General features: G+C 38.4%; 2 protein-coding genes and 1 long non-coding RNA gene across 5 annotated transcripts in view; 1 reads left to right on the top strand and 2 right to left on the bottom strand.

Annotated features, from left to right (window-relative positions):
- The window catches only part of rab23 (RAB23, member RAS oncogene family), a 30107-nt gene extending 21284 nt beyond the window's left edge, over window positions 1-8823 (bottom strand). The window contains exons 1-2 of the mRNA XM_082153911.1: window positions 8339-8823; window positions 281-500 (exon numbers count right to left, since the gene is read on the bottom strand). Of these exons, the coding sequence (XP_082010037.1) occupies window positions 281-435 (155 nt within the window). The 5' untranslated portion in view covers window positions 436-500; window positions 8339-8823. The remainder of the gene's footprint in view (window positions 1-280; window positions 501-8338) is intronic.
- Window positions 8824-9212: 389 nt separating this feature from the next.
- On the top strand, window positions 9213-18565 carry LOC309486564. 2 transcript variants are annotated; one of them, XR_014201595.1, is made up of 4 exons: window positions 9213-9984; window positions 10103-10242; window positions 10656-11285; window positions 14465-18565. It is a non-coding gene; the product is annotated as an uncharacterized lncRNA (long non-coding RNA). The 2 variants fall into 2 exon arrangements; XR_014201596.1 differs by having other exon boundaries at window positions 10103-11285.
- The window catches only part of ifngr1l (interferon gamma receptor 1-like), a 67099-nt gene continuing 56332 nt past the window's right edge, over window positions 16904-27670 (bottom strand). Inside the window, exons 8-11 of one of the 2 annotated variants that reach the window (XM_082153893.1) lie at window positions 26783-26916; window positions 26442-26679; window positions 22957-23078; window positions 16904-19498 (exon numbers count right to left, since the gene is read on the bottom strand). In XM_082153893.1, coding sequence (XP_082010019.1) covers window positions 19172-19498; window positions 22957-23078; window positions 26442-26679; window positions 26783-26916 — 821 coding nt within the window. In that variant the 3' untranslated portion in view covers window positions 16904-19171. The remainder of the gene's footprint in view (window positions 19499-22956; window positions 23079-26441; window positions 26680-26782; window positions 26917-27670) is intronic. The other variant, XM_082153894.1, reaches the window with a different exon arrangement.

Below are 27670 nucleotides of genomic sequence, written 5' to 3'. Positions count from 1 at the left end.
GAGAGCTTTCTAACGGTGTGTGTGATGACAGGGAGCAGACAGAGATCGCGGAGCAGCGGGAGGATTAAGAACGCCAACTTTTGTTGAATTTATGAGAAATCTACAGACGCAAACAGACAAAGTGTCGTAAAATAAAGACCTAAATGTGTATTTCTGACTTTTTTTCACCACAAGTCTGAAAGAAGACATGCTATTGAAGACAAATATCCAAAAATCTCAAAATTGACCATGATGTTTTTGCCAGCAACCCGACTGAAGCGTAAAACTAAAGCACGCTTACATTATCTGTCTCTCCAGAAAGTCGACCCCGATGGTCTTCTTGTAGTCCTTGGTGAAGATGCCCTTGCAGTATCGCTGAATCATGCTGGACTTGCCGACCGCTCCGTTGCCCACCACCACCACCTTGATGGCCACTTCCATGTCCTCCTCCAGCATGGCTGGGTCTGTGTGGGATTCGCTTCACTTTAGAGCTTCTGCTGTGGGATCTGCTCAACTCTAGCCTGTGTCAGGAGAACAGTCACAATCACACACATTAAGGCTGCGTTCACACTTGGCATTTACAAGATTAGCTAGCATGAACTAGTCTAACAATGAACTGCACTTATACAGCATTAACTAATCTTTGCTAATGTTAATTTCAACATTTACTAATACTTTATTAAAATATTGTTAACATGAGTTAATGCACTGTAAGCTTAACATGAACAAACAATGAACAGCTGGATTTTTATTAACTAACATTAACAAATACAGCAACAAATGTATTGCTCATGGTTAGCTCATGTTTGCTACTACATTAACTAATGTTAACTAATGAACCTTATTGTAAAGGGTTTCCAGTATATTTTTGTTTTAAGGGCATAAGAATTTGTGGGAACATGTACTTAATTGTCACGAGAATAATTTATTTAAAAAATAGGATTCATTTCATTTCAATTTCAAGAGGAATTTTATTTATTTATTCTGGTTTTGGGGTGAAATATGACTAGACATGATTTTGACAGGTTTCATAAGATTTAACGACTATAATCAATGAAAACTGGCTGTTTTCCAGGCCTTGAATCTACAGAAAGAAATTATTGTTGTCATGATACTGGGAATTTCTCATTTTTGATACGATACCTAGAAGAATATAGATATTCTATATACCATTTTTGACACCATGTGGAAAAACTGCCAAATAGATATTTTTTATATTATCTCATAACTTTCTGCCCATCCATTGAAAGTGTAATCAATATATTTAAGCTATAAAAAGTAACACACAGTAATCCATATGAATCGAGCTGTTTAATCCAAGTCTTCTGAAGAGACAAGATCACTTTCACATTTGAAATCACCAATGAATGAAATATGACAACTGCCTCGTCAATTTTGTTTCTAATCTCTCAAATCGTGACCAATTTTTTTTTTTCAGGCAAAATTAATCAATTATGAAAAAATTTCTCTAAGCATCTCTACAGAAGACAAGACATCATTCAGCTCAAATAATTTCAGTGCTGATTCAGTTCAATAACTGAGATGATGTTGGAAAGTTCATTAGGTTGGAAATTAATTCGATTCAGCTATAAAGACAAAATTGAAATTAAATTCCCTCATTTAATTAAATTACATTAAATGAGGGAATTTAACTGAGACTACTAGATGATTGACAGAAGACAAAATTGAAAATAAATTAAATGAGGAAATTTAACTGAGACAATTAAGACTGAGATTAGCAGTTTAAACAGTGACAGGATCCATTTAACTAAGCGGCATTTAAGTAGTTTATCCCAAAGCTTGTCTACTCTTCTGCTACACACTCCTGGGTTCTCCCAAGGTTTTTTTTTCTCCATTAGGTCACCTGATGGAGTTTTAGGACACCATTAGGTCACCTGATGGAGTTTTAGGACACCATTAGGTCACCTGATGGAGTTTTAGGACACCATTAGGTCACCTGATGGAGTTTTAGGACACCATTAGGTCACTTGATGGAGTTTTTCGGTTCCTTGCCACTGTTGCCTTTGGCTTACTCAGTTGGGGATATTTTGGGGATATTGAATTAAATTTTATCAATCAATAAATTCCACTAGAAACAAACCTTGTTGTATTATTTTAATTTAATACTGTGAAGCTGCTTTGATACAATCTGTATTGTGAAAAGCGCTATACAAATATACTTGACACTCAAAAGTATGCACTTTTCTTCACAAAAACAGTACTTTAGGTCATAGTATAAGTACACTGAAAAAAACAATAAGTAAAGTTGACCTAATTTTTCTATGACAAGTTTTTGCATGCATATTGTTTAAGTAAATTTCACATATGGAATTAAGTAAACTCTTTTTAACTAAGTTAAAGGAACACTCCACCGTTTTTTGAAATAGGGCTTATTCACCGTCTTTCCTACATTTAGAAAGGTGGGCAAACGCATTTTTGTCTCAGTGCATGCATTGTTTTAGTTTGGCAGCGCCGCTGATAGCTTAGCTTAGCATAATGAATGGAATCCTTTGTTGCCAGCTAGCATGGCCTGAGTAAAAGTGATAAAAAAAAAAAAATAATAACTTCTTGTGGCCTGCGTTTTCACAACGAGTACAAATAGCGATGCAGATTAACACTAGGTGATTTCCTATGCAGATATTGACATGGGACTATATTAGGGGGAAGCACAGGCGAAGCACTGCTACTTAGGTGAAGCACTGCTACTTGGGCGCAGAGATATTACGCAACACCTGAAATCCCACGACTTTCGTCAACATACCGGCGTGAATAGTAGCCGGCTATTTTTCCTACAGTGGACATAGTGAATGGCGATGACCATGGCGGATTTTGTGAGAGACGAAGAGGGTGACTTCTCAGACAGTCAAGATCCAGAACCATACCTCTATGAACCAGAGTTTGAGAGGAGGAGCTGCGTGCTTTGGAAATAGAACGACAGGGGGAGGAGGTTGCGATCGCTCAACAGCCTGAGGACGTGAGGATGAGAGTCAACACGAGCTGGTGGTGAGTGTGATATCTCTGCGCCCAAGTAGCAGTGCTTCGCCTGTGCTTCACCCCAATATAGTCCCAAGTCAATATCTGCCTAGGAAATCACCTAGTCTTAATCTGCATCGCTATTTGTACTCGTTGTGAATACACAGGCCACAAGAAGTTAATTATTTTTATTTTTTTTATCACTTTTACTAACGACATGCTAGCTGGCAACAAAGGATCCCATTCATTATGCTAAGCTAAGCTATCGGCGGCGCTGTCAAACTAAAACAATGCATGCACTGAGACAAAAATGCGTTTGCCCACCTTTCTCAATGTAGGAAAGACAGTGAATAAGCCCTATTTAAAAAAACGGTGGAGTGTTCCTTTAAGTGAAAGTAACAAAGAAACTAAGTCATTTTAACTTGGCGAGTAAAAGGTTGAGTAATATCTATTTAGTTGAAGTTTCCTTTGCAATGCATTTAACTCGAACAATAAAACATTGATTTAAACCACACTTTTAAAGTATATGCTTTACTTAGAAACATCGAAGTCGTTAATATACAATAGATATTCTACATATAAGGAGTCACACATCATGTGAACGCAGAGACCTCAATACTGGGTAGACAATACAGAATGACTGTAACATTTGATGGATCGTTTTTGTGTTTGAATGTCATTTTGAGTAGAAAATGAACTACAAATGTCACAAAATGGCAAGTTACTAATCCTGACAACAAAAGCAATGATAAAACTGTGCAAATACAGCTGGAAAACAGTGAAAAATCAACCTCGTTAATTATTCAAGGCCCAGTGCATGATGGGAACACCAGTATCAGAAAAGTTGAGTAATTTTACTTAATTTTATTAGGTTGATATTTACTTTCTACATGCATGAATTGAGTACCAATATAGAATTTACTTTATTTTAGCCTAAAGTAACTTTTTAATGTAAATTCCATTGGTTTTTTTCTCTATTATTTACTTCACCACAAAATCATTTTTATCAGTGTAAGAGACTTGGGACACACACAGTACTTTAGGTCATAGTATAAGGAGACTTGGGACACACACAGTAGTTGTGTCTACTACAGCAGGAGTCTGGAGTCTTGAATGCTGTAAAGATAGCAGCGACACGACCGCTTACATATTACGTTACGCTAGCAAATCAGAGCATTCTGGGAAATGAAGTGTTCTTCCGCCATGGTCCGTAAAATGAAAGTTAAAGACATGTAAATTAAATGGCGTTTCATACATTATGGTATATACTACATATGCTGTGAATATTATAACCTGTTTGTCAATGTTTATGTGCACTAGCGTTTAAACGTTTGAGATCTGAACGGTTTTTTTTTGTTTTTGAAAGAAGTTTCTTCTGCGCACCAAAGCTGCATTTATTTGATCAAAAATACAATTAAAACAATGAAATATTATTGTGGTTTAAATCAGCTGTTTTCTATGTGAATATATAGTAAAGTGTAATTTATTCCTGTGATCAAAGCTGAATGTTCAGCATCATTACTCCAGTCTTCAGTGTCACATGATCCTTCAGAAATCAGTATAATATGAGGATTTGATGCTCAAGAAACATTTATGATTATTATCAACAGTTGTGTACAATTTTTTCAGGATTCTTTGATGAATGTAAAGTTCAAAAGAACAGCATTTATCTGAAATGCAAGCTTTTGTCTTCACTGTCACTTTAATGCATCATTGCTGAATAAACGTATTAATTTCTTTCAAATAAATAAATAAATAAACAATTCTTACTGACCCCAAATTTTTAACGGTAGTGTATAACGTTACAAAAGCTTTCAGTTTCAGAAAAATGCAGTAGGCTACTTTTCAACTTTCAAAGTTTTTTCAAATGTTTTCAAAATTGATAAATGTTGTTTCTTGATCATCAAATCATCATATTATACTGATTTCTGAAGGATCATGTGACACTGAAGACTGGAGTAATGATGCTGAAAATTCAGCTTTGATCACAGGAATAAATTACTTTTTCAAGTAAATTAAATTGTTTTTTTCTCTAGTATTTACTTCACCACAAAATCATTTGTATCAGCGTTGGAGACTTGGGACCAAGCGGCAACATTCTGATCTGAAAAATGAAGCCTACCCGGAAGTGCGAAAAACTGCAATACATCGAAAATCCGCTAGGGGAAGGTCCCAAAAGGGAACAAATGTCCATAGCCCCCATGTTAAAATGTCCGTTTTCACAGCATAAATTCATGTTTTTACAGGTTGGTCCCATGGACTTTTATTGTATTTTTCGATAGCTTCCGAGTGCCTGACAACTGTGAGGGGGGTGAATTTTTTTCTAACTCGTTAGTTTAGATCGTATTTAGATATAAAATGTATGACAATAAGGGCGTGGTTAACTTTGATTGACAGCTTGATTGACAGCTGACAAGTCAGCGCCACGGAGAATGACAACATAAGAAGCGCCATTTTTTAATACAGTTGACATATAATACTACTGTTTCTGTATCATGAAATGTAGTTTTAAGAGTTTTTCAGGCGAGAATGTAGTTGTTTAAAGCTCAAATCTGTGGTTTATTTAAAGAGTTATGAAAATTTTATCCAGTTGATCCAGCGATGACCGGGCGCTCGGCGTTCACGTACCCCGCCTGGAGCAGCCTTTCATCGGCTAGTGGTTCTGAGGTTTGCCGCCAATGCCGCGGACTCTGAAGTCTCTGTAGTGGTTAAACATGAGATATAATTCGTCTTTTTGGTCTCGTGAATCTATAATTTTTTCCCTGGGCAATCGTTTTGGCTGAGGGGAAGTTTCATAACTTTATAAGCTATTTAACTTTACCGATGTATGGTTAGACTAGAGCGCTGACTTTGTATGTTTGACTGAATTGTTTGCTTTATTTGTATAGCTTCTTATACCTTTTACTTATACTTTTATAATGGCTAATATTGATAAAACTGAAATTTAACAAAAAGAGACTGGGTTGAGTTTTGTCATTTTAATACAACGAAGATAATCTGTAATGTTGTTTACTGCAAAATCTGTTGTTTAGTACAAATGCACATATTGCCTGGACCATAAATTTTTTAATATTTTTATATTATATTTAAAATGAAAAGAGGCAGGTTTGTGTTTTATATTGTTTTTTCATAAATAGGCAAAACGTTATGTGCAGTTGAATATAATCAATATGCATTGCCTGAACCACATTTGTGTGGCTATAATGTTTAAGATTTCTTTAAATGAAAACGAAAAGAGTTAGTATGGTGTTTTATAACATATTTCGTTGCCTAAAATATACACAGAGATAACCGGAGTAGCAGAGCGAGCTGAGTGACGCGCGCTGCGTTAGAAGGTGGGCGGGGTTAGGGTTTCCCAAGATTTTCCAAGATGGCGCCGCCCATACCCCCCATAAACGGCTTCAAACCCGTTCTTCAGAAAGTCTATGGGTGACGTCACAGACGCTTTGTCCATATTTTTTACAGTCTATGCTTGGGACACACACAGTAGTTGTGTCTACTACAGCAGGAGTCTGGAGTCTTGAACGCTGTAAAGATAGCAGCGACACTAGCGCTTACATATTACGTTACGCTAGCAAGGCCTCCCGCGTTTCTCCTGAGTAACTAAATACACCAGCTAACCTGACACAACAATAACCATATCCATGAGTCTCACACCAGACCTCGTCTCCACGGGACACTCTCCCATCAAACACACTCGCAAAACCTACAAATCTATATCTGTATATTAATGTTCTTACTGTTTTACATTTAGTTGGATTTCTAATACTTTACAATACAATACATTGGTAACACTTTACTATAAGGTTCATTAGTTAACATGAACTAATAATGAACTGCACATATGCAGCATTTATTAATGTTAATTTCAACATTTACTAATACTTTATTAAAATCCTGTTAGCATTAGTTAATGCACTGTGAACTAAACATGAACTAAAATGAACGGCTGGATTTTTATTAACTAACGTTAAAGATTAATAAATACTGTAACAAATGTATTGCGCATTGTTAGTTCATTTATTAAGTTATTGTAAAGTGTTACCAATATACATTTTATAGATCCTAAACAAGTATTTTATAAATGTGTTTTAAATGCATTTTGACAGACAAGATTAGATTTCTTCCTTTCGTTTGGTTCGGCTTTTAGAGATGAATAGAGACTTTATAGACAAGAGATGAATCAGTGTTGTTTCTACAGGTGTTTCTGAAGGACTGTGTTACACACTGAGATCCAGGTAACCAGGGAAGTGTGTGTGTGTGTGTGTGTGTGTGTGTGTGTGTGTGTGTGTGTGTGTGTGTGTGTGTGTGTGTGTGTGTGTGTGTGTGTGTGTGTGTGTGTGTGTGTGTGTGTGTGTGTGTTGCTCTCACTCACTCGGCGTGGATGTATATGGCAGGTGGAAAAACACGCTAAACTCTAAAATATAAATGTATGACTCTATGAGCACCTAAACTTCAAGAGATCCATAAACCTGTTTAAAGCAGCTGTTAGTGGTCCAAATACACACATCGAACTCGTCTCTTACACAGGATTACATGTGTAGCAGTTAGAGATCTATACTGTACTTTGCTTATTACGCAAACAAAAAGTGGAGGAAACGGCTCATATGTAACCATTTGTATCCATCACCATGTTTTTACCATATTCATTTAACATGGTATAAGATACTACTACTCCAAATCACAAGAATTGCAAGGATCCCGCATATTTTTAGTAGTGCAGAACTAATCCTTGTGAGATATTAATGAGTAATATTAATTAACAACAAACTAACTGTACATAGGGTTAGGTTCAGCTGCTTGTGATTATGCATAGTGTACTGTTATTACTATAGTAAGTACATGTAACAAGGACACTGTTAGATAAAGTGTTACCAACAGTAATGTGGTGGAACGTACTCAGAACTTTAGCCAAAGTTATGAGCAAACAATCTTTAAGTAACGTTAATAGAACGTTTGTTCAATGTTATTTGGTCTTAAATGTTCTCAAAACGTTATCATGATCATTTATACGTCGTTCGCAAAACGTGTTTCCTGAAATGTTTCAGTTGATACATTTTTAATGTTTCAGAACGTTCTGAGAACCTTTAGGAGTAACTTAACGTTCCCATAATGTTTGCAGAAAGAACAAATGGAATGTTCCTTTAACGTTCGCACAACAAAAAACTCAGAACGTTTCGAACGTTCAGGAAAAAACGTTTGAATAACTTAATGGGAACGTTCGGACATAGGATGTGTGTTAAGCTGGGATGGTGCAGTGATGTGTCTGATGGTATGATACTTTGTTATGTAGACGCACTGAACGATTATTAATAAGTATTTGGATGGCACTTAAAATAATGTCATGGTGCATTGTGTGAGTGAGGAAGAGAACGCGGTGTCTTACCTGCATTCGTGTTACCAGGTTACATTACATTATTTCGTCTCTGAAGATCCGACACGAGGTTAATAATAAACGCGAGCTGTCCAGGAAGATCCACGCACACACACAGCTCTAGTGATTTATGAACACACACACATCTGCTGCATGTAAATATAACACAGCTGCATGAAGAGAGCTTTTTAATCCGCACAGTTTATCAAAGGAGTGGCCTCCTCCTTTTCTGCTCTCTCTCTCTCTCTCTCTCTGTGTCTCTGTCTCTCTCTCTCTCTCTCTCTCTCTCTCTCTCCAGCCTGGATGATCCGATATCAAACGAGCTCTGAGAAAGCAAATGTCAACAGATACAGATGAGAACAGATATAGCGGAGCGTCTTGACGTGGTTTGCGGTCATTCACGACTCTCTCTCTCTCTCTCTATGTGTGTGTGTGTGTGTCTCATCTGTTGACCGCAGCAACAGTCACGCGTGAAGCGGGAGACCACTCTGCGATATCGCTCGGTCGCCCACCAAAAACACCCTTTTCAAAATAAAAGCCATTTCATTTGTTTAATTGTATTGAGTCATCAAAATGGACAATTCTTGAATTATGATTAATTATATTTAATTTAATTTAATTTTCATTTATTTTTATTTTTATTAAATTACTTATATGTGTACATCTTTTTTAATGTGTCCTCGTAATCCCTACTCAAAATAACTTCTCCTCTTGTTGCTGCAAGATCTCTTCTCTTCTCTGATGACATGTTTACTGGTGCAAGGGCGGGACACTTTCGACCAATAGCAAACTACAACATCCAATCAATTCTCCATGTACAAAATCATGTCCCGTCCTACATTTTTTCTTGTTCGAGAAGCCGTTTCTCCCGGATATACGTCACAGTATAGAAAAAATTATAATATGGCAACTTCTGTTTCATGCTGACTTTTCAAAACTGTCTGAAGAGTTGTTCCCAGGTAAGAAAACATGGCAGATTTCAAACTGCACACTTTGGGTGTTTCTGCATCACGCAAGCAATGACGGATTCATCAACTGAGTGTCGCAGGTATTGTTTTTATAACTGTACCATTTTAAGAAGAAACTATAGTAAATTTGAGTATACTATAATATAATGTTTTACTTGACTTTGTTCATGTGCAGAATACTGGAGTATATAAGCACTTTAAATACTGTAATATTTTATTTAAAGTACAAGATTTAGCTTGTTTACAATGCTGTTATTATCAGTGTTGGGGAAAGTTACTTTTAAAGTAATGCATATAACTCCCTAAAAAAGTAACTAATTGCGTTACTTAGTTACTTTTTAAGGAAAGTAATGAGGTACGTTACTTTTGCATTACTTTTTCTGAGCTGAGCTTGATTGTGTTTTAATAACAAACAAAAAAAGTTATATTTTGGCAAACATAAAGGCCCTTTTACCAAAAGTGAAATGAATCAGCCTCAGGCTGAAGAAAAATGCAAATTCACAACTGTACAGTAGATGTTTCAGTTCAAACTAACCTTTCAGCTCTGCAGGAGAAGAACAGGACGCAGGAGAAGAAAGTTCAACACTTTTGCATCAGCATATGTGATGTTTCTCTAAAGTAAAAATTTTTTTTATTAGTATGGTTGAAGTGGATCATCGAAGGTCAGCAGCAAAAACATTGGTTAATAAAGTGAGATTAAATACATCAAGTATATTTGTGTATATATGCACTGATTTTGCATTTCACTGTTTTTATTAAATTTGAGGAATACTGAATCTGCTTTTTTTTCCCTTTTTTTTTTTGCAAGTGAGATGAATAAATGCCTGCACACAATTATTCTAGAACTACAATAGGCCTACTATCATGTTCACAACGCCTCAGCACTTACCCACGATTTCTCTCAACATGGGGACAAGAGAGCTGTCAGTCAACACATGGGAAAACAAAGTAACTATACTTATACTTATTTGAAAAAGTAACTCAGATATTTTGTTGTAAACTTAAAAGTAATGCGTTACTTTACTAGATACTTGAAAGAAGTAATCTGATTACATAACTTTACTCACGTTACTTGTAATGTTTTACCCTCAATACTGGTTATAGCCTAATACTATTTATGAGTATTTATACATTTTTGGTTTGCATTAAGACATAGTTAAATATTTTTATAATAGTTTCAAAGAAAAACCTTATAATCCAATTTCAGCAAAATGATAAACTTGTATTTAGGAAGATATGATAGTCTCACACAAACGACTCAATTTCAGTGCAGAGCATCGAGGAACAATCATTTATTCATTTGTCTAAAATCATAAACCACTGATGTCTGATATTTGACTGTTTTATTTGATATACTGTAGGGTTTTGTAAGATAAAATGAAGAGGACATTGAAGATCTCGATGAAGATGAAGTAGGGGAGAGCGAGGCATCACGCTTTGACTTTCTCCATTTTTGTAAACCTACTTTGGGTTCAGAGTTTCACACGTCTAGTACAATTATGTGGTTTTGTTTCATTAATACAGCATATACTTTTTTCTTGATTTACCCTGAAATTTTGGAAGTGAAATGTGACAGCATGCCCCATTGGTGAGGTTCAATGTCACATGACTATATTACAGCTTAAAATGTAATCTGATCTAATAATTAAAAAAAATATCTACAAGAAATATTAAAATATTTTCTCAATAAAATACAAGTATTTAGTTTTTCATATAAAATAATGGCATTTTTTAATGATTAAAAATAAACAAATTTTTGAGTTTGACAACAAACACACCATAAATTACAGATATACAGCATAGTTCAAAACAAATTAATAATTGTAACACCACACCCTTATGGCACAACTTAAATTTTTTATGGAATCGAATCGATGATATGTCTAATCCGGGTTTATGTCTTCTCATTGATGATTCTGATCTCTATCATTGCAAAAGAGAATGTTGTTTGCTGGGTTTACAGCTGCAAAGAAGACAATAATACAGAACTGGTTTACTCCACACTTACTTACTTACTTACTTATGCCTGCTACCCCTCCTGGGGCATAGGCCGCCGACAAGAGCTCTCCAGGCATCCCTGTCTTGGGCTTTTCTCTCCAGCTGGCTCCAGGTGTATCCAAGTTCTTTGGTATCAGCTGCCAGATCTCGGCGCCACGTATTTCTTGGCCTTCCTCTTTTCCTTTTGCCTTGGGGATTCCAAGTGAGCGCTTGCCTGGTGATGTTGGAAGCTGGCTTGCGGAGCGTGTGACCAATCCATCTCCAGCGTCGTTTCAGGATCTCATCTTCTGCAGGAAGCTGATTGGTTCTCTGCCAAAGATCCTGGTTGCTGATGGTGTTTGGCCAGCGAATCTGGAGGATTCTTCGCAGACAGGAGTTGTCGAAGGTCTGAGCTTTCTTCATCGTCGCCACTGTTTTCCTCCATGTCTCTGCACCATAGAGAAGGACCGCCTTGACATTGGTATTGAACAGCCTGACCTTTGTCCTTAGGCCCAGTTCCTTCGAGCTCCAGATGTTCCTCAGCTGTAGGAAGGCTGCTCTTGCTTTACATATTCGTACCTTAACGTCAGCGTCTGTTCCACCCTGATTGTTGATGACACTGCCCAGGTAGGTGAAGGCCTCCACTTCTTCTAACGCCTCTCCGTCCAACTGGACTGGGTTGTTGTTGGTGTTATTCACCTTGAGGATCTTTGTCTTCTGTTTGTTGATGTTCAGACCTAGTTGAGCGGAGGTGGCAGCTGTGCTGTTTATCTTTTCCTGCATCTGCTGTCGGGTGTGGGATAGCAAGGCCAAGTCATCCGCAAAGTCCAGGTCGTCGAGTTGTGTGAAGGGTGTCCACTGGATTCCTGTTCTTGTGCGTGCTGTTGTAGTCTTCATTATCCAATCGATGGCTAGCAAGAAGAGGAAAGGCGAGAGCAGGCATCCCTGACGAACCCCGGTTCTCACTTCGAAGGTCTCCGTAAGCTTCCCTCCATGGACCACTCTGCTGGTCATACCATCGTACGAGTTTCGGATGATGTTGACGATCTTGGCTGGCACACCATAATGCCGGAGAAGATTCCAAAGGGCACTCCTATCCAGGCTATCGAAAGCCTTCTCATAGTCTACAAAGGTAATGTAGAGAGAAGAGTTCCACTCCAGTGACTGTTCGACAATGATACGCAGGGTGGCAATCTGGTCCGTACAGGATCTGTCTTTCCGGAAGCCTGCCTGCTGGTCACGGAGTTGGGTGTCCACCTGGTCCTATTGAACACTTTCCCTGGAATGGACAGTAGCGTAATCCCTCGGTAGTTGTCACACTTGCTGAGGTCGCCTTTCTTAGGTAACTTTATAATATATCCCTCCTTCCACTCCGTGGGCACCTGTTTCTCCTCCCAGATTTTCTTAAACAACGGGAACAGTATCTCTACCGTTGTTTCCAGGTCCGCCTTCAATGCTTCTGCTGGTATACTGTCTGGACCTGCTGCCTTGCCGTTCCTCTGCTGGCCTACTGCCTTGCGGATCTCTTCTCTGGTTGGCGCACTGCAATCTATTGGTAGATCCTCTGATGCTGGATTGATGGTTGGCGGGTTTGCTGGCATTTGCTTGTTTAACAGTTATTCGAAGTGTTCCCTCCATCTATCCATTTGTTGTTCCTCTCCCTTCAATATTTTTCCCTCCTTGTCTTTCACCGGCCTACCTGGCTTGCAGAACTTCCCTGACAGCGTCTTTGTGATGGAGTACAGATCTTTCATATTGCCATTTCTTGCTGCTTCTTCTGCTTCGGCTGCCAGACCATCAACATAGTTCCGCTTATCGGTTCTAATACGCTTCTTTACCTCTTTATTGGCGGCTGTGTAATCTTCTTGTGCCTTAGCCTTCTCCGCTCTTGTTCTGCTGTTATTGAGGGCTGCTTTCTTCTCTTTTCTTTCCTGAATCTTCCTCAATGTCTCTACCGACAACCACTCCTTGTGCTGGTATTTCAGGGGTCCAAGGACCTCCCTACATGTTGTCGTTATGGTTTCTTTCACTCTCTTCCATCTGCCATCCACTGTATCCTCCTCCTCCTCTTCTAGTTCTTGCAGTATTTGGAACCTGTTGCTCAAAGCCACTCTAAATTCCTCTAGCTTGTGTGTGTCCCTCAGAAAGCAGGTGTTGTACTTGTGCCTCTGTGCTGTAGTTGCCATCCACCCCCTCTTCAACTGCAGCTTCAGTCTTGCCACTACGAGATGGTGGTCTGATGCGACGTCCGCTCCTCGCTTCGCTCTCACATCCTGTAGAGATCTTCTGAATTTCCTGACGATGCAGATGTGGTCTATCTGGTTCTCGGTGGAGCCGTCCGGTGACACCCAAGTTGCCTTGTGTATCCTCCTATGTGCGAAGACGCTGCCGCCGATCACCAGGTTATTAAGAGCGCACAGATCTGAAAACCTCTCACCATTTTCGTTCATGTTGCCAAGTCCATGTGTTCCCATCACTTCCTTATACCCGGTGTTATCCTTCCCCACCTTGGCATTAAAATCTCCCATCAGGATGGTGACATCGTTCTCTGAGTAACTCTCCAGGATGGACTGCAATCTGCTATAAAACTGCTCCTTGTCTCCCTCCTCGCTGTCATTGGTGGGTGCATAGCACTGCACAGCATTCATGGTGATCTTCTTCTTCTTCGTTCGGAAAGATGCTGTGATGATCCTTGGGCCGTGGGCTTCCCATCCAGTGAGTGCTCGCTGTGCAGTTTTTGACAACATCAGTGCTACTCCTTGTGTGTGGGGGGCGTTATCCTCCTCATGTCCCGAGTACAGCAGCATCTCGCCAGTGATCAGCCTCTTCTGACCGGACTGCGTCCATCGAGTTTCGCTGATTCCAAGCAGGGTGAGGTTGTAGCTCCGCATCTCCGCTGCCACTTGCGCTGTCTTCCCCGCTTCGTACATGGTCCTCACGTTCCATGTACCGATGTTGGTTGCCCTGGCTGAGAGAAGGGAGATCGGCCCTGCAGCTTCCAATTTACGTCGGTTTTCACTGCACAGCGTCATACTTCTTCTTAACGAAGACCTGTCTCTCCCCAAGGCGGAATTACCTGTTGCTCTTGTTTGCGTTTCTGTAGCAAAGGTTTTTTTTTACAGGGTGGGGTTGCTAGCCCCACGCCTAACCCTCCTCCTTTCTCAGACCGGGCTTGGGACCGTCCATGGCGGAGTTTTACTCCACACATGTGTGCAAAAACATATTGGATTCATAGCTTACATAAAATAGTGACTTGTGAATGTACAACAGCACAAATTAACAAGGCTAAACCTAGCACCATTGATGCATGGCAATGTTTTTCTTCCAACATATTGGACTATATAAAGGAATGACTATATAAGGTGTTTTTTTTTCTTTCTTTTTTTTTCTCACTCTTTCATATTGTTAAATTATGAATGATATGTCTGTTGCTCTCCCTTCCCTGTCTGTTTGTTTGAATGGATGTTGACAATAAAAAGTTGATCACAAAAAAAAGAAAGAATAATGAATCATTTCTGAACATTGACTCTCAGTCTTTATTCACCTTTTTCTCATGGTTTCTCAACAGAATTGATAAAAGTATAGAATAGAATATCATAGTTCTAATAGGGTCTCATTGTAACGCAGTGTGACAACATGCCCCGCCTGCACAACTGGGGTTTAAACCCGGCGAGTGTCTTCTGCTGGTTAGATCAGCATTAGAGGAAGATCTCAACTGTTAAATAACAGATTGGAGATTAAAATAATATCAGATTTGTCTAATTTTAAATAAAACACATACAGAGATGAAAAATGAACATAAGTAAAAAAATTACTTTTGCTAATGCTCAGTGATATTTTCCAAAGATTTCTGAATTTTGGCGCAATTTTTTCTCTATATAGTGTTGATATGGCAACTAATAAACACACTAAGATTCGTCATACTGGCATGTGTGGAAGTATTTAAAACAAGTGTGTGACAACTAGCCCCGTGTTAGGTTGTGTCCCGCTCACCCCTAGTTTATCACAGTAGTGAAGTACACTGAAGCACCTTGAGTCGGAATAATTCCTGAACATCCGAAACTCAAGCCTTTATCCTATTAGTTTATCAGCTGTAGTGAAGCTGCTCCTGCTGTAACAGCTGTGGTCTGTATGTTAATGAAGCTGAGACGTCCCACTCTCATAGGCTAAATGTAACATTCTCCAAGGACAATCAACTCTTCTCAGAGGCAAGAAACTTCCACGACACCTCTAAACAATGGTCTTATTCTGTCACCGTCACTTGTCCTTTACTTAAAAACCCCTGTCTATGCACAAACGTCTCATCTTGACCTTTGTAGTCACGGTCACATCGGCCATAAGGCCTTAAAAACACATCTGGCTTTTATAATTTCAAACTTGTTCTACAATTGTTTTCTATAGAATAGATTAAATATGTCAACACTTTCTCTATGATAAATGAGCCATCTTTGGGAGTGAGCAGAATCAACCATATCTTGAGGTGGAATCTGGGTCAGGGCAGACTATGATTCCTTACAGTATATTATATAGGATATATTAACCTGTCACCCCCTTTTTTTGAGTAGACGTGAAAATAAACATTTCGAACTTGAATGGTTGTAATTAAAGAATGCTTTGGAGTATAGACGTACAATTGGTCTTGTTTTAAAGAAGACATTTGGCAGATTTTTGTAGAAGTGTAAATAAATTAAGAAAGTGAAACAGAAAAAAGTTATAGAAGTTTGAGTTTATGGAAATGTACAATCTAAAAAAAATAATTATTCATATTTTCTGTAAAATGTGTATTTTTAAAACCTGGGCAACTCTAAAACTGCACACAAAAAAAAATCAAAGTAAAAAATCTGAACAAGTTGTGTTTCAAAATTTAGGTTGATATCTCAAAAAATGAGCTTTCAGTGAGATTTTGTTTGGGCGCAGTACCAAACTCTTTCACTAGGTGACAACCAGACTCCATCACTGCCCATATAAGGGCGCCACTATTTCCATATGTGGTTTGAGTGATCTGATTCTGAACCATTATTTCCACAATTTTCATACAATTTATGAGTAGACATTCTATTCAGAAGTAATATGGGAAGTTTGGCAGATTTTTATATGAATTCAACCTCTAAGAAACACATAAAAAGAACACGTATGTGCGCTATAGCTCGCTGCCACATCACAAATGGTGAATCTATTATTTTTTTCTTTATATTTAAAACATTTTCAGACCCTTTTTTTCTAAAATAATTGAATGGATGCTATCTTTTGAACTCTTGGCATGAAAACAAACAGAGGTTTCTACCATTCTTTCATGATTTTTCACGTTCATCGCTATTTCAAAATAAAGGTCTGAACACGCTTTAGGAATATGAAAATATTCTTGTTGCAAATTGTTATATTACAGCTCCTCTGTAATTTATTTTGAAAATCAGTCACCAAATATGAAAACTACAGATTAGTTTGTCAAGATTAGTTTAGGTTTAGTATAGGATATTACTGTTTTAAATATGTAATGGCTTTGAGCCCAGCGGTGGGCCAGTGACATTTAAGAGGTTAAATGCATATATGAGCAAAAGGCCCAATTCTCCTCCAATATGTACAGTATGTGTAGTGCTCAAGAGTGTCAATCAACAGCTAAAGCAAAGAAGCAGCCAGTCACTTGGTTTATTACTGTAAGTAAAATGTACAGCAAATACACATGCACATCAAACAGATATTATATACAGATTATATACATTTACATATGCATGAAATTGACAAACACAAAAAATATCGTCAAACCTCGACAAGTATGGCACTAGCAAACAGCAAGAACCCATCCTGATCAGCTGAATGCCTTGTATTCATTGAACGTGACATCAGATATAAAAGGTTCTGCCAAATGCATTAATGTAAATGTTAATATTTTGAATGGTTAGTAAGGAATGGGATTATCATATTTGGGGCTAACTAGCTAACTTAAGAGAGCCTTTTTTATTGCCATCTTGTCTGGACAGAGTAGAGACTCGTACATTCTTGGTGAATCTTAATTGAGTGCAAAATTTGCCTTGATTTTCAAAGAGCATAAAGCTTTAAAATTACAATACATTTATGGGGAAATCAGAAGGGATAGCATAAAAAGTGCATAGAATAAAAAAAATAAAAAAAACATACCACACGTTTTTTCCACTTAATTACATTTTGCCACTTTTTCTAAACACCAAAAAAGTGACATCACAACTACATCATGAAATGTTTCCGAGTAATGCTGTATTTTCTATTTATACAACCCACATAATGTCTTTTCAGCCAGAGAAAAGTTCGATTACAGAGAAGCTTTAGGCACATATTAAATGGAGCATGTTATTGTTATTATGAGACACATGAATATGGTGCAATGGCAGCAAAGACTTTTCATATGTAACAGATTAAGTCTCTACACAGAAATGTGTATATAGCGACACGGACGGGCGAGATATTCAGCTTGGCAAAGTCACAGCCCAGGAAAAGCCTCTGACAAACAGGTTCTGCAAGTCAACAGCAGGACTGATCCACAACTTCAAGTGCCTTGGATATAAACATATGCTGTGATCTATACATGCGTTTCATGACAAAATCAAGAATTACAGAATAAAGGTATGGCTCATAAGCACACACACACACACACACACTGGAGAGTCCTTGTCAGATCGTTTACATACAGGAGTGTGTAAGATGCGTTCTGATGTTGTCGAGTGGGAATACAACTTTTGGTTGAATGATGAAGCCTAATATAGTCAAAAATGGTATTTGTTCTGGTATTTTTGTCAAAAAACAAAAAAAAAATCATGAAATTTGTGAACCGGCTGGAACTCTCCAGATCAACAAGAAGCTCCTACATGTGGAGACTGTAAAGTTCCATTTTGTAAAACATCTTTTGCCCAAAATGTTTTTTCTGTGAAAGGAGCCAATCTGTGGAACTGGCTTCCTACAAATATAAAGACTTTAATTAAACTATCCACCTTTAAAAAACGAACAAAAGCCTGGTTCATACAGCAGCAGCAGCAGAGCGATCAGGTGTTTGGTGTTTTATGCCCCCAACGGCGCCTTCCAGGCAGCGAGGGGATGGGTAGGTTTAAGGTTGAGGGTAGGGTTAGCTGCCTCTAAGGAGCCATTGGGGGCTTAAAACACCATCGAGCATGTGATCACGCCAGATGAGATGTACAGCTGTGTGTGTGTGTGTGTGAGGTGTGCGATCTGTGTGAGTTCGAGTGAATGTGTTTATTTACTACACTTATTTTTATTGGTGCCAACTGGTTTCTGGACATTTTATTGTAGGCTATTCTCTGTAAAATGTTTTACTTCTTTATTATCTTAACTGTTAAAAGCCCTCCTAGGGACAGGTGTTGTGAATTAGCCATGTCTATAAACACTGTGATACAGGCATCAGATTGTTCTTTATGTAATAATCTATGTTTTTTTTGTATCTGTCCCTATTCAAATAAACAACAAATACAATTTTTCTGACAGGACATTGTCCATTTTGACGTCGCTACTGGGGAATAACCTGATTTTTTTAAACTCCTGTGAATGTGGTATACCGTCATTGCCCGGTTATTGGTTTGCATGTAAACAACAGGTTTTCTAAATAAGCAAATTTGTAGGAGTTGTGTGTGTGTGCATGTAAATGTAACCACTGTCAATGCACCCGTTACACCCCATCTAAACTACGAGAAAACTAGATCGCTCGGACCATAAGCAAAAGATCTACGCATATGCTGCATTACACACAGCTTTGATGGTTTTAATGGGAGCGATGTAGTTTCATCTCCTTACAGTAAGCACAAACCTGATCCTGCTGGACGGGTGTGTGAGTGAAATTGCTAATGGACCATATAATGATTTCAATCAAATGACTTGGTGTGAACAGACCATCTTTCTGTGTGATTCTTACACCGGTTCAGGGCAAGAGAATCGGTGGCCGTGGGCCGTATCCCTCAGCAAAGTCCTCATGACTCATTTCAATCAGGCATTTGGGACTGTTGTAGTCAGACGACTGGCCGCAGACCGTGAAGTCATCATCATCATCCTCTTCAGGAACCTGAGGCTCATCCGCTTCTGTGTTAGCAAGGTCAGTGGTCGTTTCGCAGTCTTTCTCATCTACAGAAACGGGATAGCTGACTTCAGTCAGAAGTGGTTTGTGTCCATCAGATGCTGTCGGAGAGCTGAGATTGTCCTCGGGTTGGGAATGGAGTGTTGTAGGAGTTTGGCCGGAAATAAAGTTCCGCTGCGTATGGAAAAGCAAACCTGGTTAATCATGGCACTGATATCAGCAAGAAGTCACTAGACACGTCACAATTACAACACACTGCTGCATTAAAGCCCTAAAGGAACATTTCATGTGAACATTTTAACATTTCTAACAGTAAAAAAACTACAGTAATCTGTTAAATGGTTAACAGTAAATTCCCTTACTATATGAGGAAAATACCTTACATTTAGGGCTGAACGATTAATCGCACTTTACATGTAATCGCACTTAAATCGAGATGGCTTATCGCGGTTTTAAAATCTCAAAGGGTGTGATTATTAGTTATGTGCAGCTTGTCAGTGACGTACGGCTCAGTAAACGCTGCTCACTCTGAAAGCACTGAGTTTGAGTCGCTTATAACGTGCATTTGAAAAAACAACACGCGTCAAACATCTTTCCAAAACATGAGAAGCATTTATGAACCTCTTGTCCAACAACTGACAACATTTAATAACATGCATTTACTCCAAACTCACTTCATAAGGACAGTTGAGCTCCTCCTTCTGTGAGATGATGTGGCTTCTGACACAGAATAAGGCAGTCGTGTGTTTATTAGTCATGTTTAATCAAAGCGTTTCAATCTTCTGTTTATTCAGATACAGCGATAGGGATTTCCTGGAATGATGCGCATTATTGTACTTCTGCGGCGGGGCATATTTAGCGTGTTTGCGTGAGAGCGCCCTCTGGTGTTCAGATGGAGCAGTATTTACTACCAATCAGCCGCACTCCTGACAAGCTGCGCATAAGATAATCGCAGCCTTTCCTTTGCCACATCGCGTGCGGTTTTACTGCGATTAATCGTTCAGCCCTTCTTACGTTTCATGTAATGTTACAATAAAATACTTTTTTGTAAGTAAAAAATAAATAAACTGACATTCCCAGAGTTCTTTGTGTGACACTTCACATTTTGATAATTGGTTATTTCTTAGTTTTTTGTTATATTAGGGTTTTAAATGACATCTTATGCTGTTAAATGAATGTTTATTGCATTATTTTAGTGTCGCGTGTGTTACCGTGCTGTTCTGTGACACTGTGCACCTTCTATGTATTAGTATTTATCTCAGCTTGTGGAAAAGCAACGTTTCGGAGACGTCTTTCTCTTTGCTATCGGTGTTATGGAGGTAGTCAGTACATGTTAAAGGTACAAAACAGTTTTTAGATTTTAGTAGAAGCATGGTCTTGCCCTTTTTTATATATTGCAGTTTTAAATTGTGAAATTTACAGGTTGTTCTGTACACAAGTTTACGTCTTTATTATGGTATTATCTATTATGGCAACCACAGCTGGCAGTTTTTCTCTTCCGTGTGTCATTCTTGCCCATAAATTGAGTTTGGAAGTCGTATGCAAGTCACAACGCCACATACACACTGCAGCTAAATTAGTTTGTCAGTTCAGCTTTTAGTGCTTTATTATGTTCTATACACTATTGCTACAACTAGTTGTAAATGTAATGACGTATTTAAATGTGCATCAGAGATGTTTCTCTCTTCTGTAAGTGCGGTGCAAAAGAAGTCACAGGGAAAGACGTACGAGCCTCGACTCATTCGTGTCGAAGCACATAATAAACCAAAATAATAATAATATACTGAGATAAGACCAAAATATCACGACCTGCATCTACCTATTTTAATAGCTTCATAAACTTGTTCGCTTTAGCCAAGCTCGGAAAATGCTTATAATAAGTGGACATGGCAACACCGCACGCCTTACACACACACACACCACACCGCCTCTGTAGACAGTGGTCTGGTTAAAGCCACAGAAAATAACAAGGCTTAGGTCGCTGTAATGTTGCTTCAAAAATAGTGGATAGCAAACAAGCGTGATGCCAGAATGTTGTCAATCATTGCAGTTTCGGGACAAGCCATGTTCCGTACAGACATTATGTATTAATTTATGTAACCGAAATTATAATTTAGGGGATTCATCGCCGTATTTAAATGCGATTGAAACTCCTGAAACTTTACAGTGTGTCTGTGGCTTACTATAGCCTCCTGAGACCCAGAAAAAAAAAAGGTTTGTTGAATTTTTTTTTTTTTCATGTCATCACATTGTTTAGAGCATAAGAAACAAATGGTAAAAAAACAATTTTGTAAAATAATATTTTATTCATATGTAATGCTATGTCCTCTGTAGTGGACGCCAGGACTCAGTTGTTTAAAAAATAAAATGACATGAAATGATATGTATAGGCAAAAACAATTAATTTTTTCATTTTTTTTCAATCACCAAAAAAAAATTTTTTAACCAAAATTTGTATAAAGATGATTCTCAACTATGTTATGAAAGATATAACGGAATGAATTGATGCACCATTTTACTTTATGCAATATGTGGGTAAAATGGCCATAAATTAATATTCCCATTCAATGCAATGTGTCTCTACACTGTATCTAATGTGCACATTAATGTGTTCTTGGAGCAACATTTAATGAAAAAAGAAGTGTAATAATTGGAGTAATAATTGGCAACATTTTAATAATAATATCTAATATTTCATAGGAATATTGATGTATAATTTATTTACATATTCACGTGTTGTGTCTCCCAGAATGCCTGATAAACATGATGTAAGTCCTGATGTATGAAATCAACGTCCTGTTCTGTGACAGAAAGTCATTTTTTGATTTGAAACCCCGTAACATTTTCCTGAGATGTTGGTTTATGAAATACAATTTGAAAAGTAGTCCGATTTAAATTATAATTACAATATATTATCACATTTCCTACATTTGATCACTAAATTAATGTCAGACATTTTTGAAGACCAAGGAGAAGCTGTGTTCATGCTGAAACCTCCAAACATTTGGTGTCTCTGAAAAGTCCTGAATCTGCTCTTTACAGGACACCCTTTACATGTGACATATATGATGTCAGAGAAATTCACTAAAATATAATGTCCACTACAGTGGACAAAAGTCTATTCCTGGGTCCCAGGAGGATAGACCTTATTCAGAGCAGCGCCATGACAGGTGTGAGGCTGTGAGGGATAGTTTTGGCTTGTTTTCAATGGCATCCGCTGTAAAAAGCTGAATAACGCTCCTAGATTACTTACAATTTTCCACGGCTTATATTGTCAGGAGTTTTTTGTAAACTGAAATTTCTTGGGAAGATATTTTTCCAGTGTTTCATGAGCAGAACAATCCAAAAACACATTAAATAACAGTACAGCCCATTGAAGAGAAGCATGTCTGTCCCTCACAGTCTCGTTTTCATTCCCATTAAAAATCAAAGATGGCGCTGCTTTGAATAAGGTCTATAATGATATTCTTCAACAATGACCAAAGTGTCCCACAGAGGACAAAAAGACATAGAGGTTTGGACCAACATGAGGGTTAAACACACCATTTTAGGTGAAACATGCATATACCATAATGTCAGATGTAAAAAAAAAAAACAGAAATAGAAAGTGAAAGAACTCAAAAGACACCAACCAAAGCTTCAGGAAATTTGGGGATTTTGGACCACTTCTTGGAGAGGATCCACACAACGCCTGCGCTAATGAAGAGCATCACGATCCCAACTCCCAGCAAAACCATGATTAATACTGAGTGGTCTACAGAAAACAACATGTCAGTGAAGCCATCTACTCTAGTACTCACAACATACTGGCATTCTCATAGGCTGAAGGTGAAGCTCCACTATCAGCATCAGACAAAACTGAGGGAAAACTACACAAGTTCTCAAATAAGTTGAGGCGCTCCTCCAACCTGCCATTGCTCAGACAGATACCGGATTAAATACTGCTTTATTGGTATTGAATGAATTCCCAATATATTTTTGCAACATTTATCTTGCTTAAGGTGAGACACGGCAGGCAAAAACATCTTTTTTTTTTTACTGGTCAATTTTGAGATTTTGGGATATTTGTCTTCAATAGCATGTCTTCTTTCAGACTTGTGGTGAAAAAAAGTCCGAAATACACATTTAGGTCTTTATTTTACGACACTTTGTCTGTTTGCGTCCTTGCGATCTCATCACGTACACCGTTAGAAAGCTCTCTCTCTCCTGCACAATGCTGTCGGATCCAAATATGGTAATTTCCTTTTTAGCAGCAACCACTCGTGAAAGTAAAAGGGGGGATTTAACTCTAAATGCGCAATCTCATTGGCTGATGATAAATCTTTAAAGCCGTTTTCTCAAAATGACTTTTCTCTCATTCTTCAAGTCCGAAATCTCCACTTCAGTCGCACCGATATACACCAAACCTTCCAGTCTTGTACCTAGTTATATTATGAAGACATTTACAGAGGGATTTGTAAATATATTATTCCTAGCCTGATTTATATAACATTTTATTCCAAAAAACATGGTGAAAATCTTTTTTTTTTAAGGCTATTGACAGTATATTCTGATTTACAGGATAACAAAAGTAGATATCCATAAATCCCTCTGGAAATGTGTGAACACAATGAAACATTTTTTTTAACCTGGCTTTATCCAATACTCAGATTTCGTTTTTTTAAATATATGCAAATTAGGGCATACTTAATTAGATATTGCCTAATTTGCATATTTAAACATTAAATTACAGAAAACTTGTAATCAATTTTTTCTCATCTTAATGCAGGTAATCAACTGAGGAAAGTTTCATGGTGATATCTGCTAGTTAACATTTTTTACCCTATTCACCTGTAGTGTCTCGCCTTAAGCCAACGCCCTTGGATTTATTCCACTGAGCTTGTTGCAATGCATTATGGGATTATCCACCAATAATACTCAAGCTACTAAAATTTGGCCAAACCAATGTATTTTAGGAGGCAGCATACTTGATACTAAATTTACTAATAATGATAATAATAAAAAAATATATATTTTACAAATATTACAATATTTTACCAATAATAAACAGATCATAATTCTGTTTGGTGCAGTTAGTGGCACAGAAATGAAATTCTTCACCTTTAAAATATGTCACAACAAAAAAAACACCCCTTATTCCCAAGTGCAATACTAGAGGTGACTGAAACCATAGTGGAGATTATCCAGTGCATTCATTAAATCCCAGAATGCACCTCATGCATTCCACAAACCGTTTGTGATTGAAGTGTTTCACAGTCGTCTCTGGTGCATGAATGTGACATCAGTGTTCATAATCTAGGGATGCACACGATATATATCGACCACCATATCGGTTTCGGCCGATACATGTTCATTATTAATATTATCGTTATCGCCGCATTAAGAACATTTGGCTGATATATTAAAACTGATATATATGATGATGGATCATTTCCTTCAGCTGAGACACTTCAGATGCGCACTTGTTCAACATGATGGTTTTGAGTTGCTTGAAATATGATTCACTTAAAAAAGGAAAATACAGTAAAGTAAGTGCAACATGTGCAGCGCAAGTCTGTCATATCGGCTACATAAAATTATAATGAGAAAATTATAATTGTGTGCTTGGGATGGTGAGACTTTTGTTTTTGTAATCAGGCTCTCAAAAAATATATTAAATTTAGATTTATCGGGTAATATATCGGTTATCGTCTTTCCATGGGCGTCAGTTTGGTTTGAGATGTGCTTTGGGTGAGGTCATGTTTTGAAAGACGATGTCCTGCTTACTAATGTAAATAAATAAAAATGTATACAAAAATGTGATGATGTCCGACTCGTTTTATGAAGAAGAAAGCCTTAGTTTTCAAAAAGCATTAGACTATGACCCACTATTCAGCTTCATAAGTACCATGTTGACAATATGACATGACGTGGTTTAATGTACCTAAACAATGATTACCAAATTTCTCTCTCATATTACTCCTCATAACCACTGAAAAAGGTTAAAAAAAATCGAACCAAAAGTCAAATTATTATGGATGTTATCTGACATTAGGCGTTTCTGCTTCACATTTCAGCAGGGCAGCGAGCGGCTGTGGGTTGACTCCACAAGGTTCTCATGGGCTTTATATAAGTCTTTAACGTGCAAAAAGCTTTACGTGGTTTAATGTAGCCTACCTAAACAACGATCACCAAATTTTCTCTCTCATATTGCTCATCATAACCACTGAAAACTGTCAAAAATCTAACCCAAAGTCCAATTATTATGGACGTTATCTGACATTAAGCGTTTCCGCTTCATTGAGGCTTGTAGGAAAAAGCTTAACGGTTTAATGTAGGCGACCTAAACAACGATCAGTGATCACCAAATTTCTGGTTAGATTTTTTGACAGTTTTAAGTGGTTATGATGAGCAATAATATGCATAATAATATGAACATGAGTAATAATATGTAACACTTAATACCAAAAAAGTGGTGGGTGTAAAATGACTCATGACGAAATCTGGTGGTTACGCGTCCCCACCGTCCCCACCTTCCACACCGTCCCCACCTTCCCCACCGTCCCACCGTCCCCACCGTCCCCACCGTCCCACCGTCCCCACCGTCCCCACCGTCCCCACCGTCCCCACCGTCCCACCGTCCCCACCGTCCCACCGTCCCACCGTCCCCACCGTCCCCACCTTCCCCACCGTCCCACCGTCCCCACCGTCCACACCGTCCCCACCGTCCCACCGTCCCCACCGTCCCCACCGTCCCCACCGTCCCACCGTCCCCACCGTCCCCACCTTCCCCACCGTCCCACCGTCCCCACCGTCCCCACCGTCCCACCGAAATTGACGCCTATGCGGCGTTCAAATATAAAGAATTATCGTTATCGGCCAAAATGTTCATACCGGTGCATCCCTTTACACCAGGGTTTCTCAAACTCGGTCCTGGAGGGCCACTGTCCTGCACAGTTTAGCTCCAACCCTGATCAAACACACCTAGCTGTGAGCTTCTAGTGATCCTGAAGACATTGATTAGCTTGCTCAGGTGTGTTTGATCAGGGTTGGAGCTAAACTGTGCAGGACAGTGGCCCTCCAGGACCGAGTTTGAGAAACCCTGTTTTACACTAACCTTCCTCATGTAGTGACTTACATGACATGGAAGAGTCAGTGAGGAGATCAGGGGATTTCAAACACAGCTCATGTGTGGGCATTTTACCGGTGTGGGTCTGCAGCGGAGGGACACACACGTTTCTGGAGGTGTGTGTAGGAATAGCAGCGATCTTCCCTTCAAACTTCAACTCAACACAATGTCCGGCCAAGCTTTGGTTAAGGTGGATTTGTGTACTGCACAGATCCTCATCCTCAAAACATGAGTGTGTAAACGTTTCCTGAAGACGGAGAATAGAATAGTGATTTCAGAAAAGATAAATGTAACATGGAGGAGTCTTTGAGATTACATCTCTTTCAATGTTTTTTGACTGCATTTCTGACCTCATCATATGTGACTGTGTACTTGAATTCCTCGTTCGGAATACCATGCTCATAAAATAAGGAAGGGTGCCAAAAAGACACGTCAATCACATCTTTGTGGACAGACGTATTCACAGCTGGGAAGTCCAAAGAGCCTGGGGGAAAAAAAAAGCACAATATTGCTTATGCAGTCAAAACAACAAGGAAAAAAACTGTAATATTAACATTATTCTTGCAAGAGACATCTAAATATTCACATTTCCCAAAGGGAAAGAGCAGTGCTTCGCAAGGCAGCAAAAAGATAAGAGTTAAAGTTATAGGGAAGTTATTATGATGAACAGATTCACTGATCAAAGCACATTCAAGTGGATGTGCGTGCGCATGAACGACATGGGAGTGAGTAACTGCAGACAGACTTTTAATTTTTGGATGAACTAACTCTTTTAAGTTCGGGAACAGTCATTTTGATTAGAACTATGATTGACGGCATTGATCATCTGAAGAGCGGCACTCAAAGTCAAAGCACAGACATCATTCAAATCACTGAATCACGTTTGTAGTTTTAGGAGTATGACGATTCAGGGTTTCTTTTGTGCATTAATAGAGGGAGAGATGGGACATCGTGGTTTTAGTGACTGATATTACCAGTAAAACGGGCCTACGTTATTTATATGTAGTCAGGGACAGAGTCAAGCATGTGTGTCGAACATAATTCTGTGTTTTCAACTTCAGAATCATGAATGTCATGTGAATTTGGGACCATGACCAAGTCCAAGCCTATTCAAGTCCATTCCTGTAATGTAATATCAAATCTAACATTTAAATCCAAAATTCAATTCAATTTTAATTCAATTCAATTCAAGTTTTTAAAGTATCGCAATAGTATCGTATCGTGACATGAGTGTATCG

Source organism: Leuciscus leuciscus (genome assembly GCF_965113295.1).
Source record: "Leuciscus leuciscus genome assembly, chromosome: 22".
Classification (NCBI taxonomy): domain Eukaryota; kingdom Metazoa; phylum Chordata; class Actinopteri; order Cypriniformes; family Leuciscidae; genus Leuciscus; species Leuciscus leuciscus.
The sequence above is the reverse complement of the archived record's forward strand: the minus strand, read 5'-3'. Positions and strand labels throughout refer to the sequence as shown.